General features: G+C 34.9%; 3 protein-coding genes across 4 annotated transcripts; 2 read left to right on the plus strand and 1 right to left on the minus strand.

Moving 5' to 3' along the window:
* The first annotated feature begins 1,263 nt into the window (after positions 1-1,263).
* Positions 1,264-7,884, plus strand: LOC132032798 (nuclear transcription factor Y subunit A-10-like). Of its 2 annotated transcripts, none has more exons than XM_059422532.1 (5): positions 1,264-2,262; positions 4,359-4,489; positions 4,573-4,641; positions 5,956-6,093; positions 7,024-7,884. In XM_059422532.1, the coding sequence occupies exons 1-5, from the start codon at positions 2,091-2,093 to the stop codon at positions 7,444-7,446; spliced, it is 933 nt and encodes a 310-aa protein (XP_059278515.1). In that variant the 5' UTR covers positions 1,264-2,090; the 3' UTR covers positions 7,447-7,884. The 2 variants fall into 2 exon arrangements, with proteins under 2 accessions (XP_059278515.1, XP_059278516.1); XM_059422533.1 differs by having other exon boundaries at positions 1,266-2,262; positions 4,371-4,489.
* A 3,679-nt stretch (positions 7,885-11,563) lies between these two features.
* LOC132032799 (33 kDa ribonucleoprotein, chloroplastic-like) lies at positions 11,564-17,332 on the plus strand. Its single transcript, XM_059422534.1, has 5 exons — positions 11,564-11,910; positions 12,481-12,647; positions 14,742-14,843; positions 16,032-16,340; positions 16,928-17,332. The coding sequence occupies exons 1-5, from the start codon at positions 11,658-11,660 to the stop codon at positions 17,057-17,059; spliced, it is 963 nt and encodes a 320-aa protein (XP_059278517.1). The 5' UTR covers positions 11,564-11,657; the 3' UTR covers positions 17,060-17,332.
* A 672-nt stretch (positions 17,333-18,004) lies between these two features.
* LOC132032800 (syntaxin-121-like) lies at positions 18,005-20,059 on the minus strand. The gene is made up of 2 exons (XM_059422535.1): positions 19,341-20,059; positions 18,005-18,406 (listed from the first exon to the last, which is right to left on the minus strand). The coding sequence occupies exons 1-2, from the start codon at positions 19,894-19,896 to the stop codon at positions 18,051-18,053; spliced, it is 912 nt and encodes a 303-aa protein (XP_059278518.1). The 5' UTR covers positions 19,897-20,059; the 3' UTR covers positions 18,005-18,050.
* Positions 20,060-21,896: the final 1,837 nt, after the last annotated feature.

The following is a 21,896-nucleotide window of genomic DNA, read 5'->3' on the forward strand; positions in this document are numbered from 1 at the left end:
CGCGATAGCGAAAGAGAGGATTTTATGCGATAGCGAAGTTCTTATAAGGTCCATTCAATATTAATGCTTATGTTAATCTATCTCTTATTTTATTTGCACAAGAATCTTATATCGGAGTATAAAACACTTTTTAGCAAAGACGATTTTATTTTCAGAACTCAAACTAAAATCTCTAATTAAGTATAGTATTAATGAATACTTACTGCCCCACATAAAGACCACCCCACATAAACCCTTGATTGTGGGCGAGAGAGAGGAGTGATTAAAGAAAGAAAATTATAACCACCATAGGATGTGGTATTGACATACTGCTCCTTCCTTAATCGAAGCGCCAGTTGTCGAACCGCAGGTATGAAAAATCATTGGTGAGGAAGCCTTTTTTATAGGGATGGTACTATCGGAAATAATCCGAATATAGTGAAATTTGTCTGGATTATCGACACCAAATGGAAACAAAAAAAAAACAGATAAAGCACATAAAACAAAGTCTTTCCATAAAGGCTATATTTCATTGGTCATTGCCATGTAATTCCATTTTTCCACTTGTATCCTTTGTCTTCTCTTTCTCTCTCTCTTTCTTGCTTGATATTATACCGACATTGTTCCTAACAAATGGGGTTTCTCTAATTAACCGTACAATCACAACACAGCTTAATTTCCTTCTACTACTACTACTACTGCTAACTATTACTTTCTCTAGGTACAACACTTTTTCTTCTTTTTTCAAGAATATTCACTTTTCTCTATTATGGCTGCTGTAAAAATTTGTTCTTTCTCTAACTGAATGTTTTTTTTTCAATAATTTACTTTTATGGTGTTTGTGTATTGTTTGGTTCTTTGCAACTCACCATATTTTTGTGATCTTTGTCTGATCATCTTGTAGTTTTATTTATTTCTGTAGGAAATATTTGTTGGTGATTTATGTTTCCTTATGTTGTTGTTGTTAAGCTTTTTTTTTTTGGAAAAATGACGAAGAAAAGATAAAACTAGTTATCCTTATTATTTTTTTTTTGTGGCTTAATAGTCAAATGAAGTGTGTTGAGCACCGTGGGGTCTCGGGTTCAAATCTCTTATATGATTTGTTTCTATCTGTTCAAGTCTCGGTACCTGTGCTGGTGAGGGTTAATAGGTACCCGTTAATCCAAGTGCGAGCAAATTGGTCGGGATACAACGATTATAAAAAAATAAAAATAAAAAAGTCTTTTTTTTTTTCTCCTATTGCAAGTTTTCAACTTCTTTTTTTATTCTTGGGACTTGGAATTCTCCCTTCTTCTTTTTTTTTTTTTCAAGAATATTGACTTTTTTCTACTATGGCTGGTGAAAAAAATTGTTCTTTATGTTGTACCATTTCTGGTTAAAATTCAAGATTGGTTGTATATTTTGATTTTACTTGTATGGTGTTTGTGTTTTTTTTTTTTTTTTTTTTTTTTTTTGTTCTTTGACACATGCCATTTTTGTGATCTTTGTCTGATTATCTTATTGTTATTGCTTATTTCTATGAGAATTTTTGTTCTGGTGTTTTTTTTATGTGGGCTTATTTAAATTTTCCTCTTTTTTAGCTTTTCTTTCCATTCAATAATGAAGAAAAGATAAAACTTGTTTTCAAGAGTTTTTTAACTTAGCAATTGAGTGTAGCTTAGTGGTCAATTTAAGTGGTGTTGAGAACTATGAGGCCTCAGGTTTAAATTTTTGAGGTGGTTTCTTCTTATCTGTCCAACAAGCCTCCGTGGATAGTTACTTGGTACCTGTGGCAGGTACCAATAAAATTCAAGTTGTGCGCAAACTGTCCCGGACACCAGGTTTTTAAAAAAAGATTTTTTTTTTCCAATTGCAAGTTTTCCAAGTTCTTTTTTTTTTTTTTTTTCCTTTTTGTTTATTTCAAGATGAGATTGTTGAATTTTATTATATTGTGAATTTTGGATTTTTGGGTTAAGTTTTAGAACTTCTCTTATATTATATCTTGAGGCTCTATTTTCAAGGCAACTTATGAAATATTTATTTGCTTTAGTTTATTGAGCTGCAGGGACATCCTTTTAGATTTTCAAGAAAAAAGAGTTGTGGATTGCTTTTGAGGTTGCATCTATATAATCATGCATACTACTGGTGGAAATCCTGTTGCAACAATGTACACTACTCCTTGGTGGGGTAATGGACTTGTGTCTCAATCTGTGGGATATGCTGAGCCTTTTGGACAGTTGAAATCTGCATCTGTGGAGCAACAGCAGCCTAAGGGGAATCCAACTGAGTTCACTATTTTCTCTGGTACTACTTTCTTCTTCAATTAATCCATCTTTTTATGCAATTTATAGGATCTATCTTCTTTTTTTAGTTTGAAGAGGAGCCTAGGAGCAACAATAAAGTTGTTTCCGCGGTTTAGAGCTGTGGAGTCAGCCACTGATGCTTGTGTCAGAGTAGGCTCCCCACTTAGGGTGGGGCCCTTCAGGGGACCCCGCGTGAACACGCGATGCTTCATGCATCAAGCTTTCCTTTTTTGTTTGTCTTATTTTTACTTGGCATGCTAAGACGTGCTTCATTGTTTTGGGTTAATACAAACTTAATGTTTCATTTTAAGAGTTTGTGTGGGCAAGAAATCAACACATGATATGAGGGTTGTGATAAATTACAAAAATGGTCCCTTATGTCTAGTGATAGGTTCAAAGTAACAACATAATACCCAGTATATTTTCACAAGTGGGCTCTAGGAAGGGTGGGGGTATGCAGACCTTACCCCTACCTTTGTGGCGTAGAGAGGCTGTTTCCGATAGACCCTCGGCTCGAGAAAACGTTTTCAGAGTAGTCCCTTAAATATACTTCCGAGTAGTTTTGGTCCTTTAACAACAACAACAACATATCTAATGTAGTCCCACAAGTGGGTTCTGGGGAGGGTAGAGTGTACGCAGACCTTACCCCTACTTTCCCTACTTTGAGAGGTAGAGAGGCTGTTTCCGATAGACCCTCGACTCAAGATAAGCAATCCTGCCTTATAAGAATGACCTTCTTAGTTAAGTTTGGATAAAATAAGCACTTCTGGTCTCCGTTGAGTATTTTAGCAAACTCTGTTGGGTAGATTTGAGGAGAACTGTGGCAAAAAAAAAGAAGATTTAATTAGAAACACTAGGAAAGTCTCATCAAATCCTAGAAAACGCAACACAAAAAACTGCACAAGACACCAAAAATAGACATAAAATAGCAGAAATTGCACTTCAAAAAGTATCACCAGACTCTAGAAAATAGATTAAAAATAGAAATAAACTGCAAAATCTACCCTCCAAATATGAGCTCTCGCCAAATCCTTTTTTTCAACAGTTGTTGTCAAATCTAATAGACAAAAAACTGGTAGTGTTTTGATTTTGGCCTTCTGATTAGTGAAACGCTTTACCTGATTAAAAAATAAAAACTGGTAGTGCTTTTGCAATCATCAATTCACAAGCTCAACTATTATGAAAATAACAATAAGCCAAAACTTTTGGGAGGATTGACTAAAAAAATTTCCTAGTCAAGTGTAGATCTGATGTACTGATATATTCCTTTGACCACCTTAAAAGGAGAAATATTAGGAGTTTTTTAATGGACTTACAAGTCCAAGATTAAAAAGAATATCTTGTTTGGAAGTTGGAAAAGGTTATTGGAAAATGTGGCATAATTATGTCTCTATCTCCATACTTGGATAATTTGAGTCTATATTCCACAGTGGTACTATTGAGCTTGCAATTCTTCATCTTGATTTTCTCTACATATTCTTCTCACATGGAACATAAGAAATAACTGAAGTGAAGAGATATACTTAATGTCTAGCAACCAGAAAGAAAACAACTTGTGATGGCCTCTATTAGATGTTCCGTTATGCAGATATTTTCAAAGTTTTATTGCGTCTTGTTGGAAATGATGCCATTGTACGTTCATGTGCCAACACTTGTTGGAACTTAGCATATAAGATTAGTGGTGGATTGTTGGTCTAGGACTGAGACATGAAAGTTACTTCTGAATGCTTATGATCCTATTCTTGTATACTCTGATGAAATCGCAGAGACAGAATAAAAAAAAAAAACACTGGAGGAGGAAAAGATAAAGAAAAGCAGAAAAATATTAGTATTTGTATGTGTTTTCTTTCTCATGAACATAATCATGGAATATCATAAGCAATTTACATGTTAACAAGAGAATTTATTCTTGTTCCTTTTTATTTAATTCCATTTGATCTCTTGAGTTCGTAAATCTCAGCCATTGTGTGTTTTTGTTTTCTCATTTTCCTTTAGAGTCGATGCGCTTTTCCATCTCTAGTTCTATTTAAGGGAATTCGCATTTTGTTGAATTATTTTACCGTTTGGGAGATTTTTTTTCAATTGACATTTATGTAGTATCTCCTTCAGGTAACTGCAAATCATCAGCAAACGGGCAAAAAATTTCGAACAGTCAGGCTAATAACTCTGTTCACTTAGCTAATATGGACTACCGAGGTCACTTTGAGCTAGGATTTGGTCAGCCCCTGGTAAATGTTTTCATATGAAAGCCCATACATATTCGATAAATCTCAATTTCTGTGTTTATTTGATGTGCTTTTAAATGGTGCAGATTTCTGCAAAATATCCTTATGGCGAGCAATGCGTTGGGCTATTTTCAGCTTACGGTCCTCATCTTTCGGTACTACTTCTTTCTGATAGAATATCTTTCCGATCACTCGAGTTATGTGGGTTTGGTAATTTATTCGTGCTTTGGAATTAGTTAAATATTCCTAAAAATTAAATAACAGTGTTACTATTTACATTTCTGCAATGTTGTTGCATAACTTACTATAAACTTGGAAAGAAATTTGCTCCCAAATTGTCAAACCGAAGGATATTGCTAATTTATTGGAACTACAGGTGAGATCCTCTAATTATCGCTAATGACCATTACCGGATCTCCTCTTGCCTGTGTGCTAGTGAACCTCTAAGTATTTTCTTTGTCCAGACAATATTGTCCTTGTTCGTTGGTGACCTCTTCCTCAGTGCCCAGTGAGCCCTCTACTTAAGATTCATATTTTTGCAATTGTTTGTGGGATAACGATAGGAAAATGATCATGTTTTGCATTATGTGTCACAGATGCTGAATATTCAGCTAGTAAGCTTTTCCTGTTGATGGTATTATATTACTCTTATGAAGAATTAACCTAAATAGTCGCCCACCAACCATTTAAAGTAAAAATAGCCGGTGGAGGTATAATATATGTATAATCCATGTATAATGTGTGTATAATTGTATGTAGTTAACGTATAATCTATGTATACCGGCTAATAAAAGTAAACAGTAAATCTGACCGGCTATTTGTGTAAGGATCCCCACTCTAAGGATCCCTATTCTTATATACACTTTTCAAAGTCTTCAAAGTATAACATGTTCTGTCACTGTGATTCTGATTTTGAACAAAGATCAAAGTTATACAAAAGGCAAACAAGTTCTTTTGCTAAATTATCATTTCTATAATTAAAAGAGTATAACATGTTGTGTCATAACCTTAGAATGCTTAGCTGATTGCTTTTTATAATACCATTTGAGAAAGTGCCGAAAGGATAAAATGTCTCTGGAGGAAAGTTTTAGAAGTTCTTGAGAACACTGGAAGGGTAACTTGTCAACAGATCGAACTTACTTTCCTGGATTAATTCAGAGGATTGTCTTTCAGTACTAGCAGCTTCAAATATTAGCCACAATTATGAATGAAAAGTTGGAACCTGAAATGTTTCGAATTGATGCATAACACTGGAATATATGCAGTAAAAGAAAACACGTCTACTGTAAAATGCCATAGAGCATGTATCTCGGTAATATAGTTGGGCACTTGTAGTGTAATTTATTCTTTACTATCTTGTGTTGCATTTCTGGAGATCTCCCGTACTCTATATATCGTACTAGACTCCTTCAAGCCGAATGATTTCGAGGCTCTGATATTAATATAATTTTGCTTCACAAATTTTGCAGGGCCGCATTATGCTACCGTTGAATTTGGCATCTGATGAGGGTCCAATATTTGTAAATGCCAAGCAGTATCATGGGATACTGAGGCGCCGAAAGTTCCGGGCTAAGGAAATGGAGAAAAAGGCTCTTAAACCACGCAAGGTAAGGTTTTATTCTATGATCATGGACAGTTGATCTACATATCATCTTGATATTCTTTTTTATCTTCATCAAGTCTTTTTACTTTTAAGACCACCACGGATAATATGCTTGATATTCATAAATATCAAAGGAAGTTTTTAATTGATGAGCAGTTTCTGGATTCTGAAACAAAAAATTACGCAAGAGTTACCTCCCTTATCCTGCCATTTTGCTTTACGTTACAGTCATTCTCATTCACAGGCCTGTGGGTAGTAGTGTGGGACAAAATTCTTTGTCAAAATGGTCAGATGTTTATTTTGTGTATGTTTTTCAACGTAGTCCCTTATGTTTGAGGAGGGTAAGTTCAAAATAGTCCCTTAAGTATGCACTTTAACAGTTTTTGTCCTTCAAGTTTGCCAAAAGATAACACGTTTAGTATCCGTGAAATATTTACCGAACTATGTCTATTAGATTTGATGGGAACTATGAAAAACAAGGAACTTAGCAGGAACTCACATTTAGAGTTACAATTTTTGTAGTTCTTGCTATTTTGTATTTATTTCTAGAGTCTGGTGCCGCTTTTGAGGTGTAATTTCTGCTATTTCTATTATATTTTTTTAGTGTCGAGCAGTTTTTTGTGTTGCATATTTTAGGATTTGATGTGACTTTGTTGGTATTTATGGTTAAATCTCTTTTTCAACTGTTTCCATCAAATCTAACGAACATAAATTGTTAAATATTTAACGGACACTAAATGTATTAACTTTTGACAAACTTAAAAGGACCAAAATTGTCCAGTGCATACTTAATGGACTATTTTGAACTTACTCTCAGACATAAGGGACCATTTTTGTCATTTTCTCCTCTTAATTCTTGACCACATTCCTTGTCAATGCTGTGGTTGCTAAGTTTGCGTTCATAGATGACATTCAGATGGCTTAATTCTTGCAGCCATACTTGCACCTCTCTCGCCATCTCCATGCTTTGCGCCGACCTAGGGGCTGTGGTGGCCGCTTCTTGAACACGAGGAACGTGAACGGAACTATGAAGGGTGGAAAAACCACCGATACATTCAAGGCGGGTGACGTTCGAAATTTTTACCCCACCGGGTCCCAAAACTCTGAATTGCTGCAGTCCGACAGCAGCAATATGAGCTCACCAAAAGAAACAAATGGCAGCAGGTTCTGCGATTCGTCCGGGGTTACTAACATGTGCTCTAGGGGAAATCTTGATCCTTTTTTGTTCCAGAACCTGAGGCCCCCTCAGGATCCTCAGGTTCAGGCAATACCAGACATGATGAATACCGGACACGGTATTTGCATGGCCGGTAAGTGGTTTTGCACAGCAGATAGCTGTTGCAACCTCAAAGTTTGATAGCCTCGGCTTCCATGCTGCAACCTAATGCATTTAGTTGCTTGCAATGGCGGATCATCCTTGGCTATCATGGGCAGTTCATCCTTGGCTTGGCATTAACGCAGCTGCCTCTACTATCTTTCTATTGCTAACGAGCAACGTGGATGGTAAGAGGCGCTAAAGCCTTAATGCCACTTTAATTTTCAGCACTTTGTAAGATAAATAAACTTGTTTTGGGTAAGTTGATGATGACCCTGTTGATCGGGTCTGTGATGTTGCAGTGTGTTTGGATTACTGTTGTAATGTTGGTTTGTAAAAATACAGTGATGTGTGATTGAACTTGATCCAGATAATGTGCAATTTGGGTGTGTTTTCAGACAGGGACAAGTTTATGTTTATACAGTATTTTGTACATTGGAACTGCAGATTCTTTTTGAAATGATTGCAACTGTCATGTCATCCATTGTTGCCTTCTCATCATGCATTTTGAAGAACATAATCTTTGACAAATCATGTGAGCTTTTATATCTTTTGTTGACTTGCCATTCATCTAGGATTGTTAGAACTGTTCTTCTCACAGAAATGTCTGTATCCTTTTATTTTATCAACCTGACATGTTGTCCCAGAACTAGAATAGAAGATGGGATGGCCAGTTATCACTTTGCTATTAGGGGTCGTTTGGTAGGAGGATAAGTTATCCCATGTAGATGGGATTGTAATTCCACCCTTTATGTGGGATTGCTAATTCCACCTTATCCCACCTTTTATCCTATCTACATGGGATTGGATGGGATATCAAAAAAGTTATCCCACCAATCAAACATAGGATTAATTTCAATCCCATTTGATTAATAATCTAGCCCATCCTATCCCTCCTACCAAACGACCCCTAAAGCTATATCTGTTATGAAATAATATTAAAAATACACGATAACAAGAAATATAGCCAAAGAAGTTGCGGGTAGAAAGAGATAATTTATTGCTCTTTACATTGATGTGTACGAATGAATTGAATTGACTTCCTATTTATAGACTAAAGGAAGCTGTTGCGAGTTAGAAGTTGTTGGCAGGCTGACTGCTTGATTGCAAGCTTGAGGAAGTTGCTACTAGTCTTTTCAGGAAGCTGCTGGCGAGTAGCTTGCTTGAGCTACACTTGCAAGTTGCTTGCTTGAGTTACACTTGCAAGCTATCTGTTTGAGCTACTTGCAAGCTGTCTGCTTGATTGTAAGCTTATCCAATTGATTTAGTATTTGAATGGACATCCATAATACGGTGTATTTATAATAATATCCAGTTTTTTCAAACTATTTAACCGTGCTAGCAAACTTCAGACAAAACGTTAGGTATTGCTTGCAACATTGATTTGGTTGCTGCAAAGTTGAACAAAACTTGGAAACGCTGCTTTATCCCCTGAACCAACTTTAGACCTGGGATCTGCCAACTTGAGATATTTGAGTTCGAAATTAAGTTTGGTAGTTCAAACTTCATATATACAAATCTCAAGTTGGGGATTGACAAGCTTAACTTTACACGTAACATTTGAAGTCGAACTGCATAAATGAAATGTCAATTTCAGACCTACGTGTTTGAAGCCCAACTTCAGACTTGTGTGTGTGAAGTTTTTGAAATTATAATAATAACGAAGAAGTGGAAAAAATAATTGTAACTATTCGACTATCAAACAAACTTAATTTGTAATATGAGTCTATTTTTTTTTTTTTTTTAATATAACAAAAATGAGAGTATTTTATTATGTAACAAATTAACAATGAATTTCACACTACAATACAACCAAAATAAATACTCCCTCCGGATCAAAATAAGTGTTCACTTAGCCTTTTTTTCTTGGATCAAAAAAAGTGTTCACTTATTAAATCAAGAAATAATTAACCTTATCTTTCCAGATTTGCCCCTATTAAGTGTTATGTGATCAAATTTCAATGCCTCTTTAATTAGGAGTAGTTTAGTCAATTTACATTTTTTTTTTCCTTGGAATGAGTAGTTTGTTAAGGGGTGTGCAAATGGCTAAGGGTGTGTTCGGTATGGAGGAAAATGTTTTCCTGAAAAATGTGTTCTTGGAAAATAAGTGAATTTCTACTTATTTTCTCATGTTCGTTTGGGTAGCAGAAAATAAGTAAATTTTTTACTTATATTCTCATGTTCGTTTGGTTGGTAGAAAATATTTTAAGGAAAATACCCACCCAAGCCCCACAACTCCACCCTAACCCCACACGACCACACCTTTTTTTTTTTTTTTGGAAGCTTTTAATTTTTTTCTGGATTTTCTAAACCACTACATTTCTCCCCCCGCGTGGACCCATACCACACCAACCCTCACAACCCACCCACCCACCCCCCCCCCCCAATTTTTTTTTTTTTGAAGTTTTAAAATTTTCTTTTCTTTTCTTGGTTTTCTACACCACGCCCCCCCTGCACCCCACAAAAAAATTCTTAATTTTTTTTAAAAGTTACTTTTTTCTGATTTTTACACCCTCCCAACCCCCACGACCCACCCACCACCCCTCCAATAACCACACAAACTTTCAATTTTTATAATTTTTTAATAAGGATAAAATTAAATAGGAATTAGAAAATTCGGGAGCAGATAGGGGGGGGGGTCGTGGGGGGGGGGGGGGGGGGGCGGTGAGTGTAGAGAATCAAAAAAGAAAACTTTAAAAAAAATTAATTATTTTGGAGGGGTTGGTGGGGTGTCGGGAGGGTGTGGTAGTGGGGGTGCGTGGGTGAAAAAAATAAAAAAAGAAACTTTTAAAACTTTTTTCAAGAAAAAAGAAAAAAAAATTAGGGGTGGGGGGTGGGTGGGGGAAGCGGTTGGGGGTGGGTTGAGTGGGGGGGTGGTGGGGAGGGATGTGGTGGTGTAGAAACCCAAAAGAAAAATTAAAAAAAAAATGGGAGGGGTGGGGGTGGGGGTAGGGTGTAGCGTGGGGGAGTGGTTGGGGGTGGGGTGGTGCATGGTGGCGGAAGTGGTTAGGGTTTGATAGTTGGGGCATGGGGTGAGGGGTGGGTGGTGCAAAAAATAAAAATAAAAATTGAAGGAAACAAAATTAATTTTTTTTTAAGGGGAGGGGTGGTGGTGGGGGTGGGGGTGCGTGGTGGGGTGGTTGGGTTTGGTGGTTGAGGGTGGTTGGTGGAATGCACTTGTGGACTTATTTTTCCTACTTTTATTAGGGAAGTCATTTTTCTCATTTTTGAGGAACTTATTTTCCTAAAGAAAATATTTTTCAAAATTTTTGACCAAACCAACATGAGAAAATTAAAAAATATTTTCCTTCGTACCGAACATACTCTAAGTGAACTCTTTTTTTTATCCGGAGGAAGTAGTAATAAATTTTATGCAGTATAATGCGGTAAAAATCTATTCGTACTTGTTGTATACCATCAAATCAATAAATGCAATATTAGTATCTTTCATACATCACATTAATCACTTAACCAAGATCAAGTGACACACATTTTCACTTTCATTTTTAACTGTTAAGATTATACTCTCTCTAAATAAAAAGAGTGTTCCCTTAGCCATTTACACACCCCTTAAAAAAATATTAACTCTAAAAAAAAAGGTAAGTAATTTGACTAAACTGCCTCTAATTAAATAGGTATTGCCATTGGTCACATAACACTTAATAGGGAAAAATTTGAAAAATTAAGGTTAATTTTCTCTTGATTAGATAAGTGACCACTCTTTTTTACCCAAGAAAAAAAATGCTAAGTAGACACTCTTTTTAATCCTATGAGAGTATTATTTAATTTATTATAATCATCAAGTGCAAATAAGTATTTTTACACCATGTAAACAACCATTAAATAAAATCATACATGAATTGCGGTGAAATGGATATAATTCATCCACGGATCAAGATCTTAGCTTCGAGTTTTTAGAATGATTTTTTTTTATAATAAGCATTTGCCTCTTTAGCAGACGAATTTAGATTAATCGAGACCTTAAAACTGCTATCAAACACTAGATGAAAAAAGACAAAACATATCCGCATCGAATATTTATATCAAACCAATATGTCAAACGCTAGATGGAAAAAGACAAAACATACACGCATCGAATATTATATCAAACTAAGTATATCATGTTAAACATTCGGTGCGGATAAGTATTTATCAAACCCCATAAATTGGTCTTATCCACCAAAATCCATTAAATCAAACCTCAATCTTTTTATCTACTTTTGTTTCTTCACTGAAAATTCTTCTCAATAAAAATGGCTGCTTGTTCCTTCTCTACATCTTCTTCTACTTCACTTCATCTCTTCACTCAAAAGCACATTTCCTTAACCACTAAAAACACACATTTCATCAACTTCAAGATTAACTCTATAAAACCAACAAAACTCAAACCCCATTTCACCATTTCTCCTCTTTTCAATAGGTCTTCAATCCATTTTTCTACTTTTGCTGTATCTGATGATGAAGTTTCATTTTCGCCCGAAAAAGAAATTCAAGAAAGAGATGAAGGTATGTATTGTATTGCTAAAATAGATAATTAGTGTGGTTAAATCGTTATATCAGGTAATTTAGTCAAACAGTGTATTTGTACATACATGCAGTGTAATCCCACTGGAGAGAGTTAGAATGTGGTACCTTTGTACCTCTAAAAATATGCTATAAAATGAAAATCTAGCTATTTTTTTGTAGTAATTTAAAAGTAATGTTAAAATAGATAATTAGTGTGCTTAAATCGTTATATCAGGTAATTTAGTCAAACAGTGTATTTGTACATACATGCAGTTATCCAGTGTAATCCCACAGGTGGGGTCTGGAGATGTTAGAATGTACGCAGACCTTACTTGTACCTCTAAAAATATGCTATAAAATGAAAATCTAGCTATTTTTTTTGTAATAATTTAAAAGTAATGTTAAAATGGATAATTAGTGGGCTTAAATCGTTATATCATGTAATTTAGTCAAACAATGTATTTGTGTTAAGAAATTCAAAATTAACTCCCCATTACCCCATTTCTTCTCTTTTATCTACTTTCAATTGGTCGTCAATCATTTTTTCTACTTTTGCTGTGCCTGATGAAGTTGCATTATCGCCCGAAGACGAAGAAATTCAAGAAGATGAAGAGAAAGAAGAAGGAGATGGAGTTGTTGAAGATGGAAGAATGTATGTGGGGAATTTGCCATTTTCAATGACACCTTCACAATTGTCTGAAATCTTTGCTGAAGCTGGTACAGTTGCTAATGTTGAGGTCTGTTTTTGAGGCTTTTGTTTGCTTTGATTTGATTCTTTTTTTTTTTTTTTTTTTTTTTTTTTGGCATTTCTATTTGTTTTCCTTTCCCATTCTTGAATCTTATGCAACAAAATATTGTGATATGTGTGTAAGACATCAAAAACATGCCTTGTTGGATAAGGTTATCTAGTACATGTGCTGGTACAGAGGCCTACTATTTACTGTAATTTTAGTAAATTTTTACATATAAATTTATATTCCGCATCGAAAGTTTGTAGTTCATTTGAAACTGCCCCCCACCCAACCCGCCCCCACAACCCCCCAAAGTTATAGTGGTCCATCTGAACTCTGTGTTGGTAGGAGATAGCAGGTATCTTTGTGAAATTAGTTAGAGCGTGCAAGCTGGCTCGGACACCAGGAGATATCAACTACCCTGTAGAATTAGTCGAAGTGTGTACAAGCTAGCCCGGACACCACAGTTATCAAAAAAAGGTCCACACAAAATTTGGACTAATTCCTAAATTTAAAACTTATTGACCCATCTCAACATGTTTGGGTTAATAATATAGACAAACTAATTAGTTAGAACAAAAACTACATGGGAAATGGAGTTCAATTAGATTTAGGTTAGGGCACTAAGGCTTTTACCAAATGAGCTCATCCATGTGCTTCAAGCCTGAATATCCATTGGAGTTACTTAGAGGCTATAAAAAGGTGTCACATTGCTCTCTTGAGGGAGCATATTTGACTATTGCAAACCAGAATTAGACTTTTTACATTCTTCTTCAAGATCAACCAATGTACAACCTTATTTACATCATGCTTTGTTTGGGAGATAAGCCACTTTGGCCCTCGAGTTGAGGAAACAAGAAGGAAGGATCAAGAGCAGTTGTGCATCTTCATCACTCTGAAGTGTTGCAACTCTTCTTGACGATCAAGTACATTACTAGAAGACCACATCATCCTATATTTGAGTAATACTCTGCGTCCAGGGGCAGAGCTATATAGAGCCACAAGGGTTCAATTGAATCCCCTTCATTAAAATGTGTACTGCTTAAATAGGATAAAAACGAGCTTTTGTTGCTGTATATAAACTGTTGGATCACCTTGATATAATGGAAGATTCTAGTGTAGTAATAAAGGGGGTCAAAAGTTGATTTAGGTCACAGGTCCAAATCCAGATTATTGATCGGAGGGTCTATCGGAAACAACCTCTCTATCTTTACAAGGTAGAGGTAAGGTCTGCGTACACTCTACCCTCCCCAGACCCCACCTGGTGGGATTATACTGGGTATGTTGTTGTTGTTGTCATCCAAATCCAGACTATGACATTCTAGTATTTTCTTAAATCCCCTTGCATAAATTCCTGGCTTCACCACTAGCTATGCAACCTTTGAATTGCAGAAAACAAGTTAGAGACAAGGTTCATTGGATACACATAGTTGTACTCACAAGCTTAATAATACAATGTATTTTCTGATAATTGTTGTTTTGTGATTTAAGTTGGTTATTCCCATACTCGCATTTTGTCAAAAACAATGTAATCTAATATTGATCATTGCGACGGGTAAGATAATGTCACTCGAGCTGGCTTTTGGTATGACTCAAGATGCTTTTTTCTGAATATTTTCTTTGGAAACGGTTTTTACCTTGAAACATTACAAAAAATATCTTTCGGGGTACTATTGGACAAAAAAATAGGTGGTGTATGGTAGTGATAGAAGTTGTAAATAGAGTGCTCTTGCTGATAATTATTTTAACCTTTACGAATCAGCAATAAAACTCCTAGCACGAGTAATCAAACATTGATCTGTTGAGATTGACAAGACTGATGCTGATGAGGTACTCCAATCTTCAAAATCATTTGGAATAACATATAGGCTTTTTTATCTTCATTTCGAAGAAAAATGGTTAGATAAGGTGGATTATTATTGTAACTGAATTTTACGATTGATTTTATGTACATAGCTGCAGTTGAGATATGGTTCATGATTTCTAAGTAGCTATCATAGTTGTACATAAGTTCAATTTGACAGATGTCCTATATTTTTCTTTTGGGATATAAGATACAGTGAGACTCATGTTTTTTTTTCTTCTTCAATGGATTTACAGATCGTTTATGACAGAGTTACAGATAGAAGTCGTGGATTTGCATTTGTTACAATGGCAAGTGTTGAAGAAGCAAAGGAGGCAATTCGGTTATTTGATGGAGCTGTAAGTTTATCAGTTTGCTCATCATTTACTAGCAATGCCTCTTTTCTTGTAAATATGATTCAGATTTTGTGTTAGCTACCATCTTGAACTAATGTCTCTGGTCTAATAAGCAAACAGCAATATGATTATCTAAATAGTGGGTTCTATTACCTATGCATCTCTTCAGAAATGTATTTTATCCCATCACTTTCCTACTCCCTCGATTCGTAATCTAGAAAATAAGTCAAGTTACTTGCTACAACAGGTAAAAGTGACGGTGTATAAAACTTAAACTCTTTTGTAAACATATAGCTGCAAGATGGAGTTCTTCTTTGTGCAATATGTACCATGAGTCCTCTCTATTTCCTAGTGTCTTTAACTTCTATGAGGCAAAATCCCTTTCTTCTTCTTCTTTTTTTTTTTTTCTTTTTTCTCGTATTTCTTAGGTAGAAAAAGTGGTGAATATTTTTTTGATAGTCAAGTTTCAGCCAAACTAGTTGTTGGGCTGTGTAAGACATTTGAATAAACTATTGATAGCTAAGTTTCACAAAGCTAACAATTGGGCCGTGTAAGGTATTTTACTTCAATTTTACAGAGTGCCTGATGTTCACAGCTTGATAATTCATAGAAGAGATTATAACCTCTTCTTGTTATTCTGGCATATCAGATGGTTATAGCATTCTATTGATGCACGAATTCGCATGATGTTTCCTTGACGCCTAGGAAAATCTTAAACTGAGAACACAAACTATTTCACATGATACTGAAAGCAAATAGATAATCCAATTAATACCTTGCGAAGACCAAAAGGTTCAATATCTGCATGCTGGATGATCATAAATGTGGAAACATGTAACTTGGCTTCAACTTAATAAAGTCTGTATATATATCGGTCAATGAAGTGGGTTGAGAACCATGAGGTCTCAGGTTCAAATCCCAGCAGAGACAAAAACACTAGGTGATTTCTTCCCATCTGTTATAGTCTTGGTGGACAAAGTTACATGGTACCTGCTGCTGGTGGGAGGTAGGTATCTTGGTGGACGGTTATAAAAAAGAAAAAGTCACTACAAAAGTTTGAAGTATTGTGTATTGTCTATTGTGAACAATTTGTTTGTCGTGTTGATTTACTCAAAAGGTTATTGATATCTTCTTTGTCTTACATATCCTCTCTTTTCTCTTTTCCTTGCTTTGTGGTAAAATGTTTAACAGCAAGTTGGAGGTCGTACGGTCAAGGTGAACTTCCCTGAAGTTCCAAGAGGAGGTGAAAGGGAAGTAATGAGTGCAAAGATAAGAAGCACATATCAAGGTTTTGTAGATAGCCCTCACAAACTATACGTTGCGAATCTTAGCTGGAACCTCACTTCTCAAGGTCTGAAAGACGCTTTTGCTCACCAGCCTGGATTCTTGAGTGCAAAAGTCATCTATGACAGGGCCTCGGGAAGATCTCGAGGTTTTGGGTTCATCACATTTTCTTCAGCTGAAGCAATGAATGCCGCACTCGATACCATGAATGAAGTGGTAAGGATAAGTAGGGATGAAGTATTTGTGGACCTTTTGGCCTATGTTGCTCGGACTCTCCAAAACTGTTGCCGCATCCATGTCGGATCCTCAAAAGCACTATTTTTAGAGGATCCGACACTCACCCATCAACATTTTTGAAGATTCTGAGCAGTAGGGGTGTCAAATGGGCGGGTTGGGCTGGATTTGGACGGGTCAAAATGGGCTGAGTTAATAAATGGGTGGGTCAATTACTTGGGCTGGAATGGGTTGGGCTAAAAGGGCTTAAAAGCGGGTCATATCCCAACCCGTCCAATTCTTACTAAGTCTTAAATTTCTTTGTTTGTTCTGTTATAATTTTTTAAGTACCTAATAAGTACATATAACATATCAAACAAAAAAAGATTGAAATTATTTTGACAAGGTTTCTATGGGTTAATTTGGGCTGCATATGAGCCCAATTTTTAGATGGGTTGGGCTGAGCAATAAATGGGCGGGTTAATGACCCGCCCGAACTTGATCGGGCTGGACGGGTTATGCTTCCATAGGCTAATTTTGGCACCCGTAGGCATACCTTTGTTTCTAACATTTTCTAATAATGCAATTAGGATCTTGAAGGACGGCCGTTGCGACTAAATGTGGCTGGGCAGAGAGCTCCGGCATCTTCTCCACCAGTAGTCGAAACAAGTCCTGAAAATGATTCCGAGGACGATGAAATACTTTCTAGTCTCAGCTCATAAGATCATCGAGATTCATAACAGATTTGGCGATTTGGAGAAATGTAGAGTTTTATATGCGACAGATACATGCATTTTCCAGCTTGTGTAAACTTGATGCTGGTAAGCTGTGTTGCTAGTTGCCTGTACATTTCTTGCAAAAATTCCATAGATAAAAGATGTATTTTGATTGTAATATAACTCAACACTAGAATCAGTAGCGATAACTCTTTGTAAAATACACAATGCTCATGTATTCTACTATTTGTTCCTCCCTTTACTAGAAGCTTAAAATTATCTCAGCAAATTATAGTAATTGTAAATCATACTTTTACACAAATGTTTCTGCTCATTCTGTATTTTTAAGCTTCTAGTAGTTCAAACTTCTGATTAGTGGTGAAGTTTGAACTAACACAATTAAATTTTTAGACCATTGGTCTGAAATTTAAATTACTAGAACTAAACTTTAGTTTAGCGGTCAAAAGTTTGAACTTATTAGAACTAAACTTCAAACCAGTGGTCAGAAGTTTGAACTACTAGAACAAAATTTTAACAAATAGTCAAAAGTTTGAATTATGAGAACTAAATTTCAAATATTTGCATTGTGGGAGGTCACAAGTATCCTGTGAAATTAGTTAAGGCGCGTGCAAATTGATCACCGTAGACCGCAGTTATCAAAAAGAAAAAAAGAACTTCAGACCATTAAATCAAAATGGCAAGAAACATCAATTAAGAAAACCCAACATAAACAAGAAAAAGAATAGCTCAAATCTGCCACACTCCACAGAAAATATATACTCTAAATACATCAATAATTACAAAAAAAAAAAAAATCCCCAAGTATTTCTGTAAATAACACATGGACCCATCCAACTTACTCTTCCCACATTTAAAAAAAAAATCCAAAAGACACAAAATAATAATCATGGCTAAATTAATAAAATATAAAACTTAGAATATTAAAAAAAAAAAAAAAGGGTCCAACCAACTAAATCAAAGACCTTTGACCATCTCATTACTTCCATGGCTGAATAGAAAGAACCACCACCAATATGATGATAAGCAAAAGAATAATAGCAAAACAAGTCCATTTTCTTGTATTCTTTTGGTGTTTTCTTGCCACTTGTAATTGTTGAGCACCCCCTCTAACAAATGAATTAGCCCTATTCACATGGCTCTCAATATCATCAAGTTGTTCTCCTTGAGATTCCACTAAAACAGCCATGTCCAAAAATACTTGGTGAAGTTCTTTTAAATTTCTCTCTAATTCCTTAACAGCTTCATGCCTTTCTTGAATTTCCATTACTGTGTCCATCACTTGTCCTCTTCCTTGTTCTTGTATTGCCTTTTGCAAGAATGTCTCACTTTGACCTGTGGAGACAAAAACAAGTTAAATTTTTTTAGTAATATTATGACTCGTTTGTTGACTTGACTCGATGAGTTAAAATGCTAAATGATCCATCAAATTATTGGGTGTAAAGTGGGTGAAAATAGTATAGTTTGACATTCCATTTGGATGAATTTTACTCATTTTGATCTATTTGTAACTTTATTTGGTTTCCACCCAATATCAAATATTCGCTTTTGGAGTCTGGTTAATCCGCATTTGCATCGAAAAGTCCTATTTAGGGGTAAAATGCTTCTCACTAAAAACAACTCTATTCCCGAGGTTCGCACCTCAGACCTTTGGTTAATGATGGAGCCACGTACAATAAATATCGTCGAAAAACTATATTTTGCATATAAAGAATTATATCAAGTATATAAATCAAAAATTATATCTTGAACATCCTTACAGATTTTCTGGCGTCGCCACTAAGGTAGGTATACTTACCACCCACCACAACTGGGGCGGTACTCGTTTTGACCTATTTGTAATTGACCCATGTAATTTGTACTCCCTACATCTGCTTTTAGAGGGTCAAATTGTCTAATTTTTGGCATGAGTCTTCTGAATTTGTTAAATTGAAGTCTACATACTTAAAAACTACATAAAAATACAAAATCATACTACCTTCGTGTCAGTTTATGTGACAATATTTCCTTTTTAGTCAATCTAAAAAAGAATAATGTTTTTCTATATTAATTTAACATTAAAATTTTCATTATACTAATGAGATAATTTATAGGAACACAAAACTTGTGCCTTATTTTGGATCATAAATTTGAAAAGTTTTCCTTTCATTCTTAATTTTCGTATCCAGTCAAACATCTCTATATAAATTGAGACAGAAGAGGTAATAATTAACAATTTTAAAATATTTTATGAAAAAATTGGAGAAACAAAAATAACTCAAACATTTACCTGTAGATATGAGTGTATCAAGAACTTCTTCATCAGGTTTTTCTCCAGTAACAGTATAATACCTTCTTTCAACCGTTTCTCTATATTCACTTGCCATTTTTTGCCTCAACTCATTAAACTGATTCATAGACTCTTGTAATTTCTTCCTCAATCCATTAACAACCGAAGTTCTCGTCCTATCGGACGAACTCCCCGGGCCACACCCGGGGAGACTCTGATTCGAAGCGTTGGACCTATCCAACGCTTCGAGTCTGACTTTAATAAACTTTGCTTTTTTTAAAGCCATTGAAACGTCTTCGTCCATTTTGGATCGTAAATCCTTAACAGCTTTTGCATTGTGAAGAGTCTTGCTTTTTTCGTTGGAAGCTTGGAGTTGAGAGAAGAGTTTTTCCAGGTTTTTTAGCTCGTCTTTAATGACTTCTACGTCCTCAAAGAACTTATCAAGATTGACTCCACCTGTGGTGTCGCCCATCTCGATGTCTTGTGGTGGTGGTGGTGATGATGATTGATCGTTTTCTCTGAAACGAGAAAACGATCCTGAAAAAAGATCATTCATGTTTCGATATTATGATATTTGGTAAAACTAAAACAATAAGAGGAAATAAGAAAGATATGTTATGGAGAGAAAAAATTAAATTATGGTTTATAGTATTTGGTAAAATTGGAACAATAAGGAGGTTTTGTAAAGGGGAAGGAAAAGAATACGCGGGTTTGAGAAATATTGAAGACGTCGTGGAATATAATGGAAGGCTGCTGGAAGAAGAGAGGCTAGTCAAATAGGTCGTCTGATTCAATCAACTAACTTCAAACAAGACTTGGCAAAAATATAATTAGGAGGAGAAAAGTCAAATGAACTTTTAGAAAATATTATACTACTAATATGTTATTGTAATATAGTGAGGGAATAGTAGAGATTCTTATTCTCAAGAAGATGTATTAATGTGGTAAAGGGGGGGTATTATTTATTTATAGAGGAATAAAACCTTATTTTCTAAGAAAAGGTACTAACACTTTTAGGAAAAAAACTCTCAAGGTTACCATATAATTTTTCAGTGTCCAGTATCCACATTGGAGCTGAATATATTATTTGGCGGAAAGCGCTCCCTGCTAGGGATTTTTTCATACACAGGGTTCGAGCACCAAGAATACGATTGAGGCGGGGAAAGGCCATCTCATCCTCTCGCACCACATCCTTTGTTGTTTAAAAAATTTCCTTTGCTAAACCTAGTTATACGAGGAGTGAACATTCATAATGGAGTAATACTTTTCTTTTGTCCTGATATATATGTCTTACTTTTTCTTCTAGTATGTCCCATACTTTCTCATTTAAAAATAATTTAATTTTAAACTTTCTTTTTTATTTAATGAGATTATTTATAATTATACAAATTTTATCTCCAGTCAAACACCGTCTCATAAAATGAAATATTATTCAAAACACATAGATGCATATGTAAATAAATGTAGAAGTCTGACCAAAAAAGAACAAATGTAAAAGGCAGGTGAGGATGGATGTAGACGTGTAATGTTGGGTGCGGAAAGGTCGTGGGGATGGGATTGATAGGGAAAGAAGTGAGGAAAATGTCAAAAAATGGGTTTAGGATTGAGTGGTGTGTTGGGGTGCTAGGGTGAGGGGTTGGGTGTATAATTTTTTTTTTTTATTTCAATTTATGTGATATGGAGTCGATACGAAATTTAGGGTTAAAAACTTTTAAGACTTATAGTCTTAAATATGTCATAAAATACAAGTGGTTATATAATAGACTTTTGAAAATTATAATATAAAATGTGTCATAACATTTGTGTGATCATAAAAGATATCATTAAAGATAAATAAAAAAAATAAAATGAAAAATTTCAAATAGATAAATATATTTATAAACAAGATAATAAAGAATAATGTCACATAAACTGATACAAATAAACTAATATACAAGAAATAAATTGTTTGAGTCATAAATAATGTTCTTATCGTTTAAGGAACTGTTTAAACGAGGGGGGAAACGCGTTTGTCAAATATATTATTATTTTTCAACTTAATGATTAAGAATTAAAAGTAAGCAACTAAGGTAAGTAATTTCCTGGAAAAGGGATTTGTTTTCTAGAACAAACTAAAGATGGCTATGGCCATAATTCTACGATTCTGTTTATATTATAGTGCATGCCTATTTTAAACGAGTACGTTTATTTAATTGACATGTGTCTGTAAATCTTTTTCAACTTGAGCTAAATTTGTTGACAATAAGGTTGAGGCCCAGTTTATTTATTTGAAAATTAAAATATCTAAATCTAAATATAAATTTGCTTATTAAGATTATCTCTCCATCTCAAATTATCTGTCGCTTTTTTTGTTTTACACGTGCCTTAAGATTAATTAAAAGGATATTTGACTACTTTATCCTTATTTATATCTAAGTTATAATCTATTTCCATTAAATGTTTACTCTATTTATGTATCAATCTTCATTAATGACAAAATTCTACGATGGATAAAATGGAGAAAAAATAATTATTTGTGCCTTGAACTTTTAAAATGACAAATAACGTGAGACAATT

This window comes from Lycium ferocissimum, chromosome 10 (assembly GCF_029784015.1).
Source record: "Lycium ferocissimum isolate CSIRO_LF1 chromosome 10, AGI_CSIRO_Lferr_CH_V1, whole genome shotgun sequence".
NCBI classification, from domain to species: Eukaryota; Viridiplantae; Streptophyta; class Magnoliopsida; order Solanales; family Solanaceae; genus Lycium; species Lycium ferocissimum.

Bases quoted from the DNA above. Each gene is read 5' to 3' on its own strand.
- LOC132032798 (XM_059422532.1), top strand. From the start codon at position 2,091: ATGCATACTACTGGTGGAAATCCTGTTGCAACAATGTACACTACTCCT. The intron at 4,490-4,572 runs GTAAATGTTTTC...TAAATGGTGCAG, and splicing joins TAGGATTTGGTCAGCCCCTG to ATTTCTGCAAAATATCCTTA. The intron at 4,642-5,955 runs GTACTACTTCTT...CAAATTTTGCAG, and splicing joins CTTACGGTCCTCATCTTTCG to GGCCGCATTATGCTACCGTT.
- LOC132032799 (XM_059422534.1), top strand. From the start codon at position 11,658: ATGGCTGCTTGTTCCTTCTCTACATCTTCTTCTACTTCACTTCATCTC. The intron at 11,911-12,480 runs GTATGTATTGTA...TGCCTGATGAAG, and splicing joins AATTCAAGAAAGAGATGAAG to TTGCATTATCGCCCGAAGAC. The intron at 12,648-14,741 runs GTCTGTTTTTGA...ATGGATTTACAG, and splicing joins GTACAGTTGCTAATGTTGAG to ATCGTTTATGACAGAGTTAC.
- LOC132032800 (XM_059422535.1), bottom strand. From the start codon at position 19,896: ATGAATGATCTTTTTTCAGGATCGTTTTCTCGTTTCAGAGAAAACGAT. The intron at 18,407-19,340 runs GTAAATGTTTGA...TTGTCTCCACAG, and splicing joins TGATACACTCATATCTACAG to GTCAAAGTGAGACATTCTTG.